The sequence below is a fragment of the Tenrec ecaudatus genome, chromosome 11, assembly GCF_050624435.1.
Source record: "Tenrec ecaudatus isolate mTenEca1 chromosome 11, mTenEca1.hap1, whole genome shotgun sequence".
Taxonomy (NCBI): domain Eukaryota; kingdom Metazoa; phylum Chordata; class Mammalia; order Afrosoricida; family Tenrecidae; genus Tenrec; species Tenrec ecaudatus.
In genome coordinates, this window is record NC_134540.1 from 87,761,988 (window position 1) to 87,777,765 (window position 15,778).

General features: G+C 46.0%; 1 protein-coding gene across 7 annotated transcripts in view; it reads right to left on the reverse strand.

Annotated features, from left to right (window-relative positions):
* ATP11A (ATPase phospholipid transporting 11A) overlaps positions 1-15,655 on the reverse strand; it is a 224,818-nt gene extending 209,163 nt beyond the window's left edge. For 6 of the 7 annotated variants that reach the window (XM_075563411.1, XM_075563409.1, XM_075563408.1 and 3 more), the window contains exon 1: positions 15,107-15,654. In XM_075563411.1, coding sequence (XP_075419526.1) covers positions 15,107-15,145 — 39 coding nt within the window. In that variant the 5' untranslated portion in view covers positions 15,146-15,654. Of the gene's footprint in view, positions 1-15,106 lie in introns of all 7 variants that reach the window. The other variant, XM_075563407.1, reaches the window with a different exon arrangement.
* Positions 15,656-15,778: the final 123 nt, after the last annotated feature.

Consider the following 15,778-nt stretch of genomic DNA (forward strand, 5'->3'; position numbering starts at 1 on the left):
TCTTTATTTTCTTGTCTATGAACCGGTAAACATGATCTTATTTTCATTCCCCGCGCGGGCAAAAAACAATTACCTTTGTCAAATGAGCTCCACAGAAAGTAGACAACTCTTCCTGATAGGTTTCATAGCACTTTGCAACTTGCTATATGTACACACGTGTACATTAGTTCATTTGATCTGCATGATGCAGGAAAGTGGAGACAACAAATACCACTAGTCTCCTTTTACAGCTGCCACCCAGAGCGTAAGTGAATTTCCCAGAGCAGAGTTGGATTAGAGACCTGGCTGCAATCCAGAAGGCCGCCCAGGGCCCTAATCTAGCTCCTCATTGACATGATTCACAAAGAAGGTGCTGGTTAATTCTGGCTTCTACCAATTACATAATTCATAAAACACACGGTGGTCACCATGCAGCAGAAATAAACACAACAGACGTTAACACACTCCTTGCCAAGGGCAATCGACTTTGTGAAAATGTAAAAATGTCCACACAGAAACACACTTTCTATGCCTTGCTCAGTGGTCCATGAACTCTGAGTGTAGTTGGTGGAAATTCTGACCAGTGTGAGGGGGACCCCTGTTTCTCAGTGACTTAGTGTATTGTCTAAATAGCAACCATTCAATCTGCCTCTCAAGAAGTGGTCTGGTTCTGAAACCAGTATATAATAAAATAAAAACTACATAAAAATGTGAACGATTTTGTCGAGGGAAAATCAGTGGCGTGGGAAAGGGTGGCTATTCAAACATACTCAGAAAAATAATTTGAAACTCTATCCATCTCCCACGCTCACTGCCGTCGAGCCAATGCTGACACGTAGTGACCTCACCGCCCGGTTAGTTTCTGAGACTGTCACTGTTTAGGGGAGTGGAATGACCAGCCTTTCTCCAGCAGAGCAGCTGGTGGTTTCAAACTGCTGACCATGAGGATTGCAGCCCAACACGTCACCACTGCGCCACCAGGGTTCCTGCTAAGCCATTACTAGCTGTATGAAATGAGGAGCTCAACCTAGTTATGAGTGTGAAAAACAGAAAAGAAAGGAACTGTAAAGTAAATACAGATATGTTACTCATAGATTAATTAGTGTGAGCATCAAGGAAAAAAGTATACATTTTTTACTCCTTGAAATTAAATGTCTTTCCATCCCACTTTTTAAAAATTTAGAAACACAAAATAATAAAATGAATGTTATAAAACTTAAGGATTGGGGGGAAATGAGGAGCTGATATTAAGGGCTCAAGTAGGAAGTAAATGTTTTGAGAATGATGATGGCAACAAATGTACAAATATGCTTGGCACAATGGATGCATGTATGGATTGTGATACGACTTGTACAAGCCCCCCAAAAAATGATTTTAAAAAGACACTTTAGGATTAGGTGCATCAAAAGGCTATGGGAAAAGTGAAAATGCTGAGACACCAATGGGGAGAATATCTTTGGAAACCATACAGCCTACAAAAAACTAATATCCAAATATATATAAAACTTCAAAGAGTTTCATGTCAAAAAGACAAATGAAAGGAGAACATTCAAATGGCCACCAAACACATGAAAAGATGCTCAGCGTCATTAGCCATCAGAGAGATGCAAATCAAAACCCCCATGAGATACCATTTTTTTCCTACAAGGATGAAAAGCCAAGAGGACTTCCAATACTTGCTGATGAAGATCAAAGACTACAACCTTCAAGATGGAGGACACAGCAACATAAAAATAACAAAAAAATCCTTGCAATCAGGATTTTTAATAAAGCAGTCTCACAATAAACGGAGACAAGTTTGAAATTGGCAAGGATTTCATTTTACTAGATTTTTTACTAGACTCTACAATCAATATCTGTGCAAGCAGCAGGCAAGAAACCAAACTATATATTGCAGTGGGCAAATCTGCTGCAAAAACTTCTTTAAAGTGTTAGGTAGTAAATATGTTACTTTGAGAACTACAGTGCCCCTGACCTTAGCCATGGTACTTTCAGTTTCCAAAGACGCTCGTGAAAATTGGTCAATGAATAAAAAGGCTAGAAAAGAACTGGTGCATCGAATTGTGGTGTTGGTGACGAAGACTGCGTATATTCATGCACTGCCAGAGAAAGAATAAATCTATTAATAAAGAAGGACAGCCATAACATGTTCCGAGGATGATGCGACTTCATCTAACATACTGTGGACATGCAATCTGAGGGAGACCATCCCTGGAGGAGACACTGTTTGGTAAGGTAGAAGGTCACTGAAAAAGAGGAAGACTTTCCAGGCCATCGATTGACACAGTAGCTGGAACAAAGGTCTCAAGCATAATCATTGTGCGGGCAGCACACACGTGCACAGAGTGTCCAATGAGTCAAAACCAAGGTAAAGATACTTAGCAACAGCAAGGACAGAATGGCTACTATTAAAAACAATAAAAACATGAAATAGCAAATGCTGGTTAGGATGTGGCGAAATCAAAACGCTTACCCAAGGCAGATGTAATGCAAAATGGTACAATTGTTGCCAAAAGTCTGTAGTGGTTCCTGTAAAAATGAAAACCGGGACTACTATTGGACCCAGACATTCCACTCCAAGGTCTGAACCCAGGAGCCTTGACTGCAGAGGCTCAAAGACCAAGCTCATACTCCCTGCAGCACCATGCACAACAGCCAACGAGGAGAAACAACTGAGAGTAGAAACAAACAGGCTAAAAAGTAGAAACCCATGCCTATCCACAGATGAATGGATAAACAAAAGGCGTTACACACATACAATGAAATACTACTCAGCCAGGAAGAGACTTGATACATGCTATAAATGGAGATTGAAAGCATTACACTGAGCAAAATTACAAAAGGATACATATTGTACGCCTTTACTTATATAAAAAGAGAAGAAATAAAAAACAAATACAAAGATTTATGTGTGGCTACTGTGGGCTGAAGGAAGGGGACAAGGTGGATTAGCAGTGATGGAAAAAGCCCATTAAGGGTAGGATTGCACAGATGATTATTATAAATGATCATACCTTCTGTCACCTGCAAAAAGTTAAATCGGCAAACACTGTATGATATTTATAATAACAACAACACCAAGAACAAAAAGTAGCTGCTGAGGTGAATTATGTTCAACCAATCAGTTAGGGGATTTGGTCACTTGGTTTGGAATTTAGGGTCATGGTTTCATGGGTGACTCCATTTAATTGGTCTAATAACATATCTGGTGTCTTGTAATATCTGATAGTCCTACGCATAGCACCCTGGGTCTGGAAAGTTTACAAATGGCAGGCTATTCAGAAGACAACAACCAGTCTCTATTTGCGAGAACAACAGTGCAAGAAATAGAATTGGGAATAGGAGGGGGATATGGATATATGGCTGTATCTATGAGCAATTCCCTTCCCTGGGAGGAGACCAGAAGAATTGGACAGTTCTGAACATTCTGGAATATAGGGAATCAAAGATTCCATAGAAATTTTTTTATTGATACTGGGGAAATAAAGAATAGAATGTCAAATTCTCATGGACCCCAGACTTTCTGGAGCCATTAAGGTTGGGTGAATCTGTGAAACTATTGCCCTGAGATAGTCTTTAAACCTTAACGCCCAAATTCGCATGTCTTCCTAAATGCAAACATTAGGTCAGATTTATTAGTTTCAAAAAAATAAAAAAGGTCTACCTTGAGCATTATGGTCTTTCAAGAACTAACTGCGTGGGAACAAAACGACTATAGCAACTTGTCTGTATTAGGTACTTTAGAGAAAAAAATCCACAGAAAATCATGTGTAAGAGAGAGTTTTATATAAAGGGTAAGTGTGCATCAAGAAAACATCCCAACCCAGTGCTGCCCAATCCCACAAGTCCAACATTAACCCATATGTCCAACACCAATCCACAAAATCCTCCTCCACCTCACAAAATAGAGGCAATGATGCCAACTGCAGGAGGAAAGCCGAGTCAGTGAATGTGTAAGTGTCTCAGCGCTGGCAGGGGTCTCCACACGGCTGCTCCAGCACCCAGGGCTGCGTCAGGGCAGGTCCATGCGGCTTCCCCTCAGGGATGTCTTGCAGGAAGTGAAGTCTTGCCAGCTGAAGCAGGAGACTGCTAAGGTAGCTGCACCCTAATCTGACCATCAGAAAGCAAGAGACCAGAGAACAAGGGAGGCGAGGCTCACTGGGCCACTTATCCCTCTGCCCCTCAATTAACCCCACATGTGTTTATCAGCCAGGTTGGCACAATAAACTAACTCATTATCATTAAATCATGTCAGTATTATATAGCTACATTGTATCATATAGGAATAGTACTTAACTATTATATAGGAATAGCACTCAAAACCTCCAAACTCACTGCCATGGAGACGATTCCAACTCCCAGTGACCCTGCAGGACAGAGTAGAGCTGCCCCTGTGAGTTTCCAGGACTGTAACTCTCTATGGGAGTAGAAATTCCCCTCTTTCTCCCAAGGAATGGCTGGTGATTTTGAACTGTTGGCCTTGTGGTTAACACTCCAATATCTAACCACTGTGTCACCAGGGCAGATGGATTCAAACAGCCAACCTTCTGGTTAAAAGCCAAGTGACTAACAAATGCATCACAGGAGGAGAGGCCTGCAGTCCTGTTTGGATGCCTAATCTGTTATGTTCCCGACTCCCACCCCATAGGATATGCAAGCAAAACTGTCCTCCCTTAAATAGTGCTGGAAAGTGCTTTGCTCAGGATAGACATGAAAAAAAAAAAAATCCAAGAAACTGAGTGTGGTAGTTATATAATCATTTGTCAATTTGAGGATTAAGAATGGAGGGCTGGAGTCTAGCTTGTCAATCAGATCATAGCCAATGAGGCCTCTGTGTGGGCATGGCCTTCTCCTGGGAATTCTGGGAAATCTGGTATTTCCTCCTTGGAGGCAGGAGAGACTCTCACTCACTACTTCACTCCCTGGGAGACATTGCAGCTGACAAGACACATGGAACTACCCTAGTGCCCTGAGCCGGACAAGCCACATGGACGCAACCAGACCTCTGAAGCCGGAGAAGCCAGAGAGAGACCCCTGCCAACGCTGGGATGCTTACAATGCCTCTGGACCCAAAGACTTTCTACCCACTGGCTTGTGATTGTCCTGCATTTAGCTTCACTGCCCGTGTTTCGTGAGTGTGAAGCGGACTTTAGAGTTTGGTATTGGACATATGGGCTAATATCGGACTTATGGCCTTGGACTGGACTGGGTTGTTTTCTCAATGTACAATTATCCTTTATATAAAACTCTCATATACATATGTATTTATGAATCTGTTTCTCTAGTCTACCCAGACTAACACTGAGTTATCTGAAGAAGAACATGGCATCAGGATTGGAGGAAGACTTATTAACAGCCTACAATATGCAGATGACACGCCGTTGCTTGCTGAAAGCAAGGAGGCCTTGAAGCCCTTACTGGTGAGGATCAAAGATCACAACCCACGGTGTGGGTCACACCTCAATTTAAGAAAACAAAAATCCTCACAGATGAACTGGCACAGATGAACTGGTGCCTTTGAATTATGATGTTGGGGAAAATATTTAATATTCCATGGACTGCCTCAGGAATAAACAAATTGTGGGGAAGAAGGGGAGAAAATAAGGAGCTGATACCAAGGGCTCAAGTAAAAAGAAAATGTTTTGAGAATGATGATGGCAACAAATGTACAAATTCGCTTGACACAATGGATGGATGGATGGATTGTGATAAGAGTTGTATAGGCCCCTAATAAAATGATTTTTTAAAAGAAAAAAAAGAATAAACAAATTATCTTACAAGATGCGGTCATATATACTTTAGAATGAGGATGACACGACTTTGTTTAATATATTGTAGACATGTCTTCCAGGGGGACCAATCCCTGGAGGAGGACATCACACTTGGCAAACTAGAGAGTCTACAACACAGAGTAAGGCCTCAAGGAGATGGATTGGCGCAGTGGCTGCAGCCATGCACTGAGATACAGCAGTGATTGGGGGGCCGGTCCAAGACTGGGCAGGGTTTCATTGGTTGTATCTCGGGTCACTATGAGTCAGAACCAACCTGACAGCCCCAGACAGCAACAAACAAATACCCGCCTGCACTTTTCTTGTGCAATCATCACCACCAAACAAAAAAACATTGTCATCAAGTCAACTCTCATTGCCATCGCGAGTCAGTGCTGACTCATAAAGAGCCGGTGGGTTTCTGAGACTGTAATTGTTTATGGGACTAGAAAGCCCAGGCTTTCTCTCTCAGAGCTGCCGGTGGTTTAGAATGAGGACCAGGCAGATCTCAGCACAATGGGTAACCAAACTGCCACCGGGGTAGAAGGGAAAGTTGTGCCGTGTAATTTCCAAGGCTATAAATCTTTACAAAAGCAATCTTCCAGATTTTTCTCCTTGGGAGGGGCTGGTGGATTCAAACCAAGGACGTGTTGGTTAGCAGCTGAGTGTTTTACCCTGGATTGGTGCAGTGGCTAAAGTCATCATTTGCTAAGGTGTCAGCTGCCTGGCAATCACAGCCGTGTACATTATAAACAAAGAAAGCACAGCGGCAGACAAAAGCCAAAAAGGCAGACAGGGCAACAGTTCAGAAACTTGAACAACAACATGTGCACCTGTGCTTTAAAATGGCCGTGTCTGAAACCAGGAGAACTTGTCTGCTGATAGGGCAGGGGTCACGGGCTCAGAAGCAACAGGGAGCCAAGGCGTCCAGCAAGTCAGGTGAGAGAAGCGGCAAGACAACAGTGCACCTCCACAAACGGCCACTGCTGATCATGGAAGCCAGCTCAGGATTGCCAGTTCACACGATCTCTTGAACCGTGGAGAACTGTCGGTGTTGAAGTAGACCACCCCCCCACCGCACCCCCCGTATTTGAACACTGCCAACAAATCCAAAGAGTTGTGAAGCCACTATGCAGCCAAATGCCACATCCCAGGGCCAATTTCCTACTTACGTACTAGGACAGAAGTCTCTAACTCTCTCTCTCTCTCTCTCTCTCTCTCTCTCTCTCTCTCTCTCTCTCTCTCTCTCTCTCTCTCTCTGTGACTCCTTTGAAAATTTACAAGAAAATTGGCAACTTCCTAGAAAGAAAGCAAAAAGTACACATGAAACAAGCTCTGTCTATTGTCTTAGCAGTTATTGATCCCATCCAAGGCCTGTTAAGAATCCTTGACCTAGATGTCAAGGCTAAAGGCACTGTGGATTGTTTTTTCTCTCTGCTCCAGGTCCAAGAGGGCAAGGGATGTGTACGGGAAAGAAGGAAACAAATTCTAGGACCTCAGTTACCGCAAATATGAACCCGCCATCGACACAGGAGCCCTGGATCACAATACAGGGAAACAACTCACACTGAAGTTACGAGGCCCGGCCAGGTCAGCCCCACAAGTGGCGTAAGAGACCAGGAAGGGAGCCTCAGCTACTCTGTGTTCTTGGGTGCCGAGACTCCTTCCTCCCTTCGTGCACCTGTGTTTAAATGAGGTTGAGCGACGACATACCTTCAAGCTCCCCATCCATTTCCTCACTTGAATGGCGTTACGAAACATACCAGGCAAAGAGAATCTGATAGTCTTCGAATGACATTAAACCTGTTTTAAGACTGCCATTAATCACTCAGGTCCTTGGAAATAGCATGAATTTTCCTGCAGAATCACCCCAGGGCACCTTCATAGGTCTTTTTATTACCAACCGTGATAAGAAGGTAATCATTCATTCCTTGGGTTATTTACTGGTTCCTAACTGTGCCAGGAAAGGTTGCAGACATCTGGAACTAGGGGCCTGGCACACAGAAGGAAGCAGAATACAGAAATAGATGTGGGATGTCCCAGCACACACTTAGAGTCCTCCTGGCAGAGGCGTTGTCAGCGAAAGGAGGGGGGACAAGCACTGAGCCCCAGGGCGACCTCTGTGAAGGCAGGGGAGCCAGAAAAGGACCCAGCGAAGGGAAAGTGGCAAGCCTTTCAAGAAAGCCTTAAGGTAACTCACAGTTCCTGCCCTGCTTGGTTCTGTCAGTCTTTCTGCCTGGCCACATCTACCCAAAGCCTTCGAGCCAAATCCCTCACTCCCTCAAAGTCTTCGCTAAAACTGTGGTCTACTAACCCTGACATCAGCCCCGGAGGAAGGCTTACTAACCACCAGCAATAGGCAGATGACACCACCTTGCTTGCTGAGAGGGAGGACTTGAGACACTACTGATGAAGACCCTGGAGGGCAATCTTCAATGTGAATCACAACTCTATGTAGCGAGCACCCAGCCCCTCACAGTGGGACCAAGGAGACATCAAGATGAACAAAGAAAAGGTCTGGATAGAGCAGAGGTTGTACACTGGTGCAGATAGGAGCTGGAGGCACAGGGAATCCAGGGCAGATGATTCCTTCAGGACCAGGGGTGTGAGGGGTGATACTGGGAGGGTAGAGGGTGAGTGGGTTGGAAAGAGGGAACCGATTACAGAGATCTACATGTGACCTCCTCCCTGGGGGACGGACAACAGAAAAGGGGGTGAAAGGAGATGTCGGACAGGGCAGGATATGACAAAACAATGATTTATAAATTATCAAGGGCTCGTGAGGGAAGGGGGAGGGGGAGGGGGAAAAAAGAGGACCTGATGCAAAGGGCTTAAGTGGAGAGCAGATGCTTTGTAAATGATGAGGGCAAAGAATGTACAGATGTGCTTTATACAATTGATGTATGTGTGGATTGTGATAGGAGTTGTATGAGCCCCTAATAAAATGGCTTTTTTTAAAAGTGAGATTGTCAAGGATTCTGTCTTGCTTGGATACACAACCAATGCTCATGGAAGCAGCAGGCAGGAGCTCAAACGGCACGTTGCATTGGGTCCTCTTGAAAGTGTGAAGAAGCAAGGCTGTAACTTTGAGGACGACGTGCACTTGCCCCAAGCCATAGTATTTTCCATGGCCTCATAGGTATGTGGAAGTTGGATACTGGATACGGAAGACCAAAGCAAAATAGAGGCCTTTGGAGTATGATGCTGGTGAAAAAAAATCTGAAAGTACCATGGACTGCTAAAGAACAAATCTGTCATGGAAGAACAGCCAGACCGCTCCTTAGAAGACATGTCCTCTGGACATGCTATCGGGAGAGACCGGTCCCCAAGAGAAAGGCATCGTGCTTAGTAAAGTGGAGGAGCAGCGAAAAAGAGAAAGGGCCTGGACAAGAAGGAGCGACACTAGACACAAACATACAGGGCTGGTGGGTTGGGGGCACGGGAGGGAGAGGGGGGTTCCCTGGCAACGGCTTCTGTTCTTATGAAGCACGTGGCAAGGCCATCGGGTGGTCACAGGGAAAGGAGGAATGGTATTAGAGGTTGGGGAAGGTGAAAGTTAGGAGCAGTCTCCTCAAGAAGTGCAAAAGGATTCTCACGCTGCATTAAATCTGCATTAAATCCGCATTTGTGGTAGAAAGCGCTCTCATAGTGAGCGCCTCACACATGCAACCACGGGGCTGGCTTATTTATACAAAGCATCTCTTTACATCCTGACAGTGACCTCATGAGGCAGGTACCACGACTAACCCTCATCTTACAGATGGGGAAACAGACCTTGAAGAACTTACTTAGTCTTCCTGAGGCACCGTAATCAGTGGCTGAGACAGAATTGAAAACCTAGCTAAGAAACCAAACTCACCGCATGCTGACTCGTAGAACACCAGCGGGCAGGTAGAAGTGCCCTGTGAAAAGCAGAGACCGTAGCTCTTTATGAGCATAGAAAGCCATATCTTTCCCCCGTGCAGCAGCTAGTAGTTTTGAACTGCTACCCTTGTGGTTAGCAGCCAACCACGTTAGATTATAAAAGAAGGCCTCTTCAAGAAACCCTAATGTGGAACCTGTTAACTACCAAGACAACTGTGTATTTCTAGGATACGAGCATTCAGGGAAAAGCAAAAAAAAAATCCTTCTCCCATGTTGTGGCATTTCTAGCCCTAGAAAGAATGCTTTCTGTTGATTTTCATTGCAAATAAGCAGCATTTGGGGCCTGCATTTAGTTTAGTTTTTTAGGATTCTAACCCTCATTTATTAACATGGTGTCTCTTAAAAGTCCGAGCTCCAAGGAAGAGTTTGTATTTTGGGTTTGGGAATTTGTCTGTGCGTTTGGCAATGATGCATGCTCACCAGTGCATTCAACACAATGGTAACTGGCAAGCCAAAGGCATGATTCACATCATGGGAACTTTAACTGCGGGCAGCAGCACCTAGCAATGTCAACAAAAGCCTTTCTCCCCCCCCCCCCCGTGTTATTAAACTTATTAAATTTACCCTCTATTAAATGTCTATTTAAATAGGGTTCCAAAGAACAATGAGCCAGATTAGAGTATAAAGATGAACTGATCTATCTAGGCCCATTGCTTTCAACTGCCCAGTGAAAACACACACGCTCCAGAAGACAGGTAAAACCAAGACAGGTAAACTCACTTCACGTGCTGCCTTGTTAAACTTTTGCTAACTATAAACATTTTACGAGTCTGTACGGTAGACTCCCCCCCACACATCAGACATACCAGCGACTGGTCTTAGACTCTGCACCTAAGGGGCCAACTATGTGAAACACTCAGGCTCAGGAGCTTAAGGTGCTTCAACCCCGGGACTGGGGCAAAGACTCCGAGAACTGAAGACGGAGAAGGCCCCACGGCAGCATCCAGAGTTGAGTTAGGAAGGACAACTCTCGAAATCTAGAGCACTGGGAGTCTGAGCTGTGTAAAGGACTGGCGTAATTGAGTTCAATGAATGCATCTGTCTTTTAGAACAGTACCATTAATGTTACAAACCACCTGGTAATAAAGAATTAGAAGCAGACGCCTGTGCCTGCATTTAGCCTCTCCCACTTTTGAGAAGACTGAAAACACTATTCGTGTGGCAATGAGATAGTGACGGTTCAGTGATAGCATTTTCACCTTTTATGGGGGAGACCAGGGTTCAATTCCCCCCTGCCACTACCCGTAGAGTACAGCTATTACCTCTCTGTGTCAGTAAAGGGTTGTGTGCTGCTATGATGCTCAACAGTTTCCAGGCGAACTTCCAAACTAAGACAGACTAGGAAGAAGCCGGGATACTCTACTTCTTAAAAATCAGCCACCGAAAACTCTACAGATCACAAGAGTTCCTCCCAGCATGCATAGGGTCACCCACCATGCGGCTGGCAGCCACCCCAATGTAGCTAACACAAAGCAACAATATAGCAAGATTTGAAGTTCTCCAGGGCGGACAAAAGTCTATGTTTCTCTTATAAAGAAAGCTACAGTGTAACTGTTTGCAATCTCAGAATGTTAGAAATATACCAGGAAGAGAAATTGAAAAGGCAGGACAAATAGCAATGGTGACAGCAGCCAGAGCACAACCAATGAATGGATCACCCTATTACTGAAGGCTGAATTACCAGAAACAAATCACACGGACATAAGAAAAAATAAGAGGGGGGAAAGGCTTCTTGTGGAACTAGAAAGCGCCAAATCTCCACAATGTGACCTGTGGAAAGAGAGAGCAGCATAATATCCACAAGGTTATTTTAAAGTTTGATTTTTAAGGGTGCCCTTAAAATGAAAGTTATGGTCAAATGTGCCCTGCAGACTTTTTTGCTTAGACTGTTCACCCGTTTGCATACTTTTGTTTTCAAGTGTTTAGAAAACCCATCTGGGACCTTCACAGTCCTCAAAAGCAAGGCGCTCAGCTGACCTCTCAATGGTAACCTCACGGGTCCCTGGGGGCCAATTTTGATTGGGAGCCAACATACAGACAGGCAGGTACCATGTGCCCACACCTGCCTGCTCTCTCCTTTGACCCCCATAGTCTGCTCACAGTGACAGTGAAAGTTTTCCTAAGCAATTGCTTGGGGTCTGGCTCCCTTTTTATCAGTTGTTTGTGTTAGCTTATTTTATCATTACACAAACCTAATAGCTATGATTATCCTAGGAAGAGAAAACTGAGTCACAAAAGAACTAAAACAATTTGCCCAGGGTTACACAATTTAAAAGTATCCAGGGCAAGCTTCAAAGTCTAGTAATATGGTTTTTGCATCTACATTCTAAGGCATGAAGATATATTGATACCTCCCAGAATTTAAACTTTTCCCCTCTACTGCCATTGAGTCCACTCCAACTCACAGCGACCCTGTGGCACATTGGGTACTGTGTTGGGCTACTAATCACAAGGTCAGCAGTTTGAAACCACCAGCCACTCCTCAGGAAGAAGATGAGGCTTTGTGTTTCTGGAAAGATGGACAGTTTTAGAAACCCAAAGGGGCAGTTCTACTTTGTCCTAGAGGGCCACTATGAAAACCAAAGCTATTATTATTTATTTATAGCCTCATTTCCCACCTCACAGCTCTTAAAAAGAAACATCATCCACTTCTTAAAAAAAACAACAACAAGGGGGAGTGGGAAAGAATGATTATAAAATGTAAGTCAAACTACCAACAAGTTAACTACCTTAAAATCCATAAGAATTGTGTCATTTTTAAATATAAAATGTCTTGTAGGGCTCATGTCCATCTAAATAGTCAGACATAGATGCTTTAGAATATACATTGCCTCCAAAGAACAGAAGAAGGCTCTCATTTTCTCTCTCTGGAATTAGCCCAGAAGGAAGTACCTACAGCAATGGTTTCCAAGGCTCTCTTTATCTTTTGACAAACTCAGTGCAGCCGAAGGAGCTGAGGAGTTTTTTTTCTTTGTCCTAGGAATTCTATGTGAACACTAGATAGGTTATGAGCCCCTTAGTCATTCTTCATAAAACAGACCGCACAAGGAAATTACCAGGAAGTAGGAATGCTCCACCACCGTTTTGCTTTGATTCCTCTAGCCAGATAAAATATAATTCAGACCTACCTATTGACAGGTCGCAAAATGACAAGACAACAGAACATGGTTCTTTCTGGAAAAACTCAGATTGGCGTCACAGCATAGAAACATACTTAGCATCACAGAAATGGATGGTTTTGTAGGTGATGGGTACGTAAGTTCCCAAATGAAATGTGTGAGATTAATTTACAGGTGATGTGGCCAAGTAGGTAGATGCTGAAAAAGTCCGTTAAAAAAATTATTTTAAACGGGAGAAAAAGTTTGATTTCATAAGTCCATTAAACAAACTATGAGGCAACTTTGAAAATGTTAAATTACATGAAATGCATGTGGATGAAAATAACATCAATGAGCTGAGGGCCTGGAGGAATAAGGAATGAAAGCGAGCACGCCAATGGGGCATGCCTCTGCGTCTCAGGGTCAGGAACTGGTTTGGGAAGATAAGACCCACTCAGGGAGAACAGTGAGCCTCCTACAGGATCAGAAGAAAGATGATCCATCCATCTTTCATCGCCAGGGAAACTGCCCATCCTGTCTCTCCAATCCCACCCCTTTGAAGCAGGAGTGGGAAAAGAGCTGGAATTAACTAGAAAACCAGTAAGCGTGTTGTAAATAAATTCTAGTTCCGCCCTTCCTTTTCCACGTTCAGAAGCCAAGGCTGTAAAATATGAGACTCCTTCAAACAAGTTATGGAAAAATCCCATTATCTTTCAAGTTCTTTTTTTTCCCCCATGACCTTTTAAAAGTCCCCTCCAAATGTGCCTAAGACCCACACCTCTGAGCGACACAGCTGAGAACAGACTGTCCCTGCACAATAAAATGTTTTCTCTAGTAGATATCTAGTTACCCACCCCTGCAGTGGCTGATTCCAGTGTCCCAGGATGTGTACGTTGCAAGGGGCATGTGGGGCTCAAGAACCAGAGCTGGAACCTGAGATTTTCAAAGCAGAAACGCTACAGGGGGATTCTCTTCACTTAAATAAAGCCTCTCAGGAGGCTGGCTTTCTAACCGAAAGGCACATTTAAAGTGGACCCTCAACATCTCTTGGCTATTGAATCAACTCAAGGGAAAAATCATTGATTTGGTTTTGCCCTGGGTAAAAAGAAACACTTTCATCTTCAGCCAACTGCTCCTTTTCAAAGAGTTTATAAATAGGAAAGACTACCCACGGTAAACCTTACGGTAAGAAAGACACAAAGTATCTACATGAATGATGCCCTCTTCCTCTCAGGCGAGTGCATGAGACTTCTCTAACCTGTGACTGACTCTGTGCATTCAGCCTCCTTGGAATAAAGAAAACCTTTGTTAAACAGCCTGAGGCAGGGATCAACTATTCTCGCCACAATTTTCTTTCTCTTGTTGTTGTATACACACACCACTTTGTATGCCTAGTATCAGTGATGACTGTCGCACAGGTTAATCCCAGTTTCTTCTGTTTCAAGGAAAACCAAACCAACTTCCTCTGCCCCCTCCAAGCATGCCTTCTCTCCTGATCTTACAACTCTGAGCAACACAGAGCAAAGCTCGGCCCTCCCAGGCAGGTGGACTCCAGAGCAACCAGAAGACACGTTGGACCTCTATTCTGATTGGCTACTTTCAGGCAACCATATGGCAAACTTCAGTTCTGAATCTTCTAGTGGTAGGTAGATTTGGTGGTTTTTTGGGGTGGTTTTATTGGGTGTTTCCCCCGCCCCTCTCTCTCTTTTTAAAAGCATTGCCCTTTTCTGCAGAAATGGAACACGTCTTCTTCAACCCATTCGCCCTGGTGCAGGTATATAACTGCCTGCAAGTGGAATCTAAACACTTTTCCCAAAACTGGTGTCCTCCACTGGATTTCAGCTCTCTATTGGGGGCAGGTCGGCTGGGACAGCTCAGATCCCAGCCCGGTCACTGGGTGGGGATTATCAGAAATCAAATTGCTGGAGTGGGATAATCAAGGAGGGTGGGGGCGGAGGCAGCGGTCGCAGAAGGGGATGGAGAATACCTGGACCCAGGTATAGGAAGCCCTGAAGGTGCACATTCCTTGCAGTCCCTCCCCAGCAACCTACTTGTCCCCTCAGGAGCCCGGGACAAGTCCCGCGAGAGTCACAAAAGCTACTCTAGACTTTACAGGACGCTGGGGCTTGACCGCCCGCCAGAGGGTCCGGGGCTAGCCGCGGGGGCTCGCTTGAGGGAGCCTCAGCCGGCCTGGGCAAGTCGGGTCCGAACCCGCGTCGGAGAGAGAGCGAGCCGGAGTGCAAAGGCGTCCAGTCCCCAACTTCCCCGCTTTCCGAAGCGCCCCACCCAGCGCACAGACCCCGGCCTCCCCGCCCGCGTGGGGAAGGGCGCACTCACGTATCTGTTGATCAGCGTCCGGAGGAGGCTGCAGTCCATGGCTCCCGACCGCAGCCGCGCTCGCCGGGGTCGCTGGCTCCTTCGGCCGCCGCCCGCTCCCTCGCTGCCGCCCGCGCCGCCTTACCGCTCCCTCCTCGGTCTCGGCGCGTCCATGGACTCGCTGGCCCCGGAGAGCGGCTGCCGTCAGGCGCCGGGCGGGAAGAGACGCGCGCGCCAGCCGCCGGCTCCTCTACCTGCCGGGGGTCTGGGGGTCCCCGCCTGGCGCTCGGTCCCGCGGCCGGCCGGCTCCGATCACGCCCGCTGCGGCCCGCGCGGCAGTCGGCACATGTGCGTGCGGGGCGGGAGGTGCTGGGGGCGGCCGCGGGCCCTCCCGGCTCATGCCCCCCTGCGCGGCTCCGGGAGATGCGCGGCGCCCGCGGCACGAACGGGGCGCTGCGCCGAGGGCGGCTTCTCCGGCGCTGGCGCGGCAGGCTGCGGGCTCCCCAGCGCCCTCCTTCTCCTGTTTGGGTGGCTGTGCCTCTGGCTCCGGCTCCGGCTCCCGCTGAGCTCAGACCAGACCAACCCACCTCCCTCTCTTCCTCCTCCTCCCCACCCTCCTCCTCCTCCTCCCCCCCCTCCTCCTCCGCCTCCTCCTCGGCTCTCCTTCCCCTCCCAGAGCTGTGGCTCTTTGAT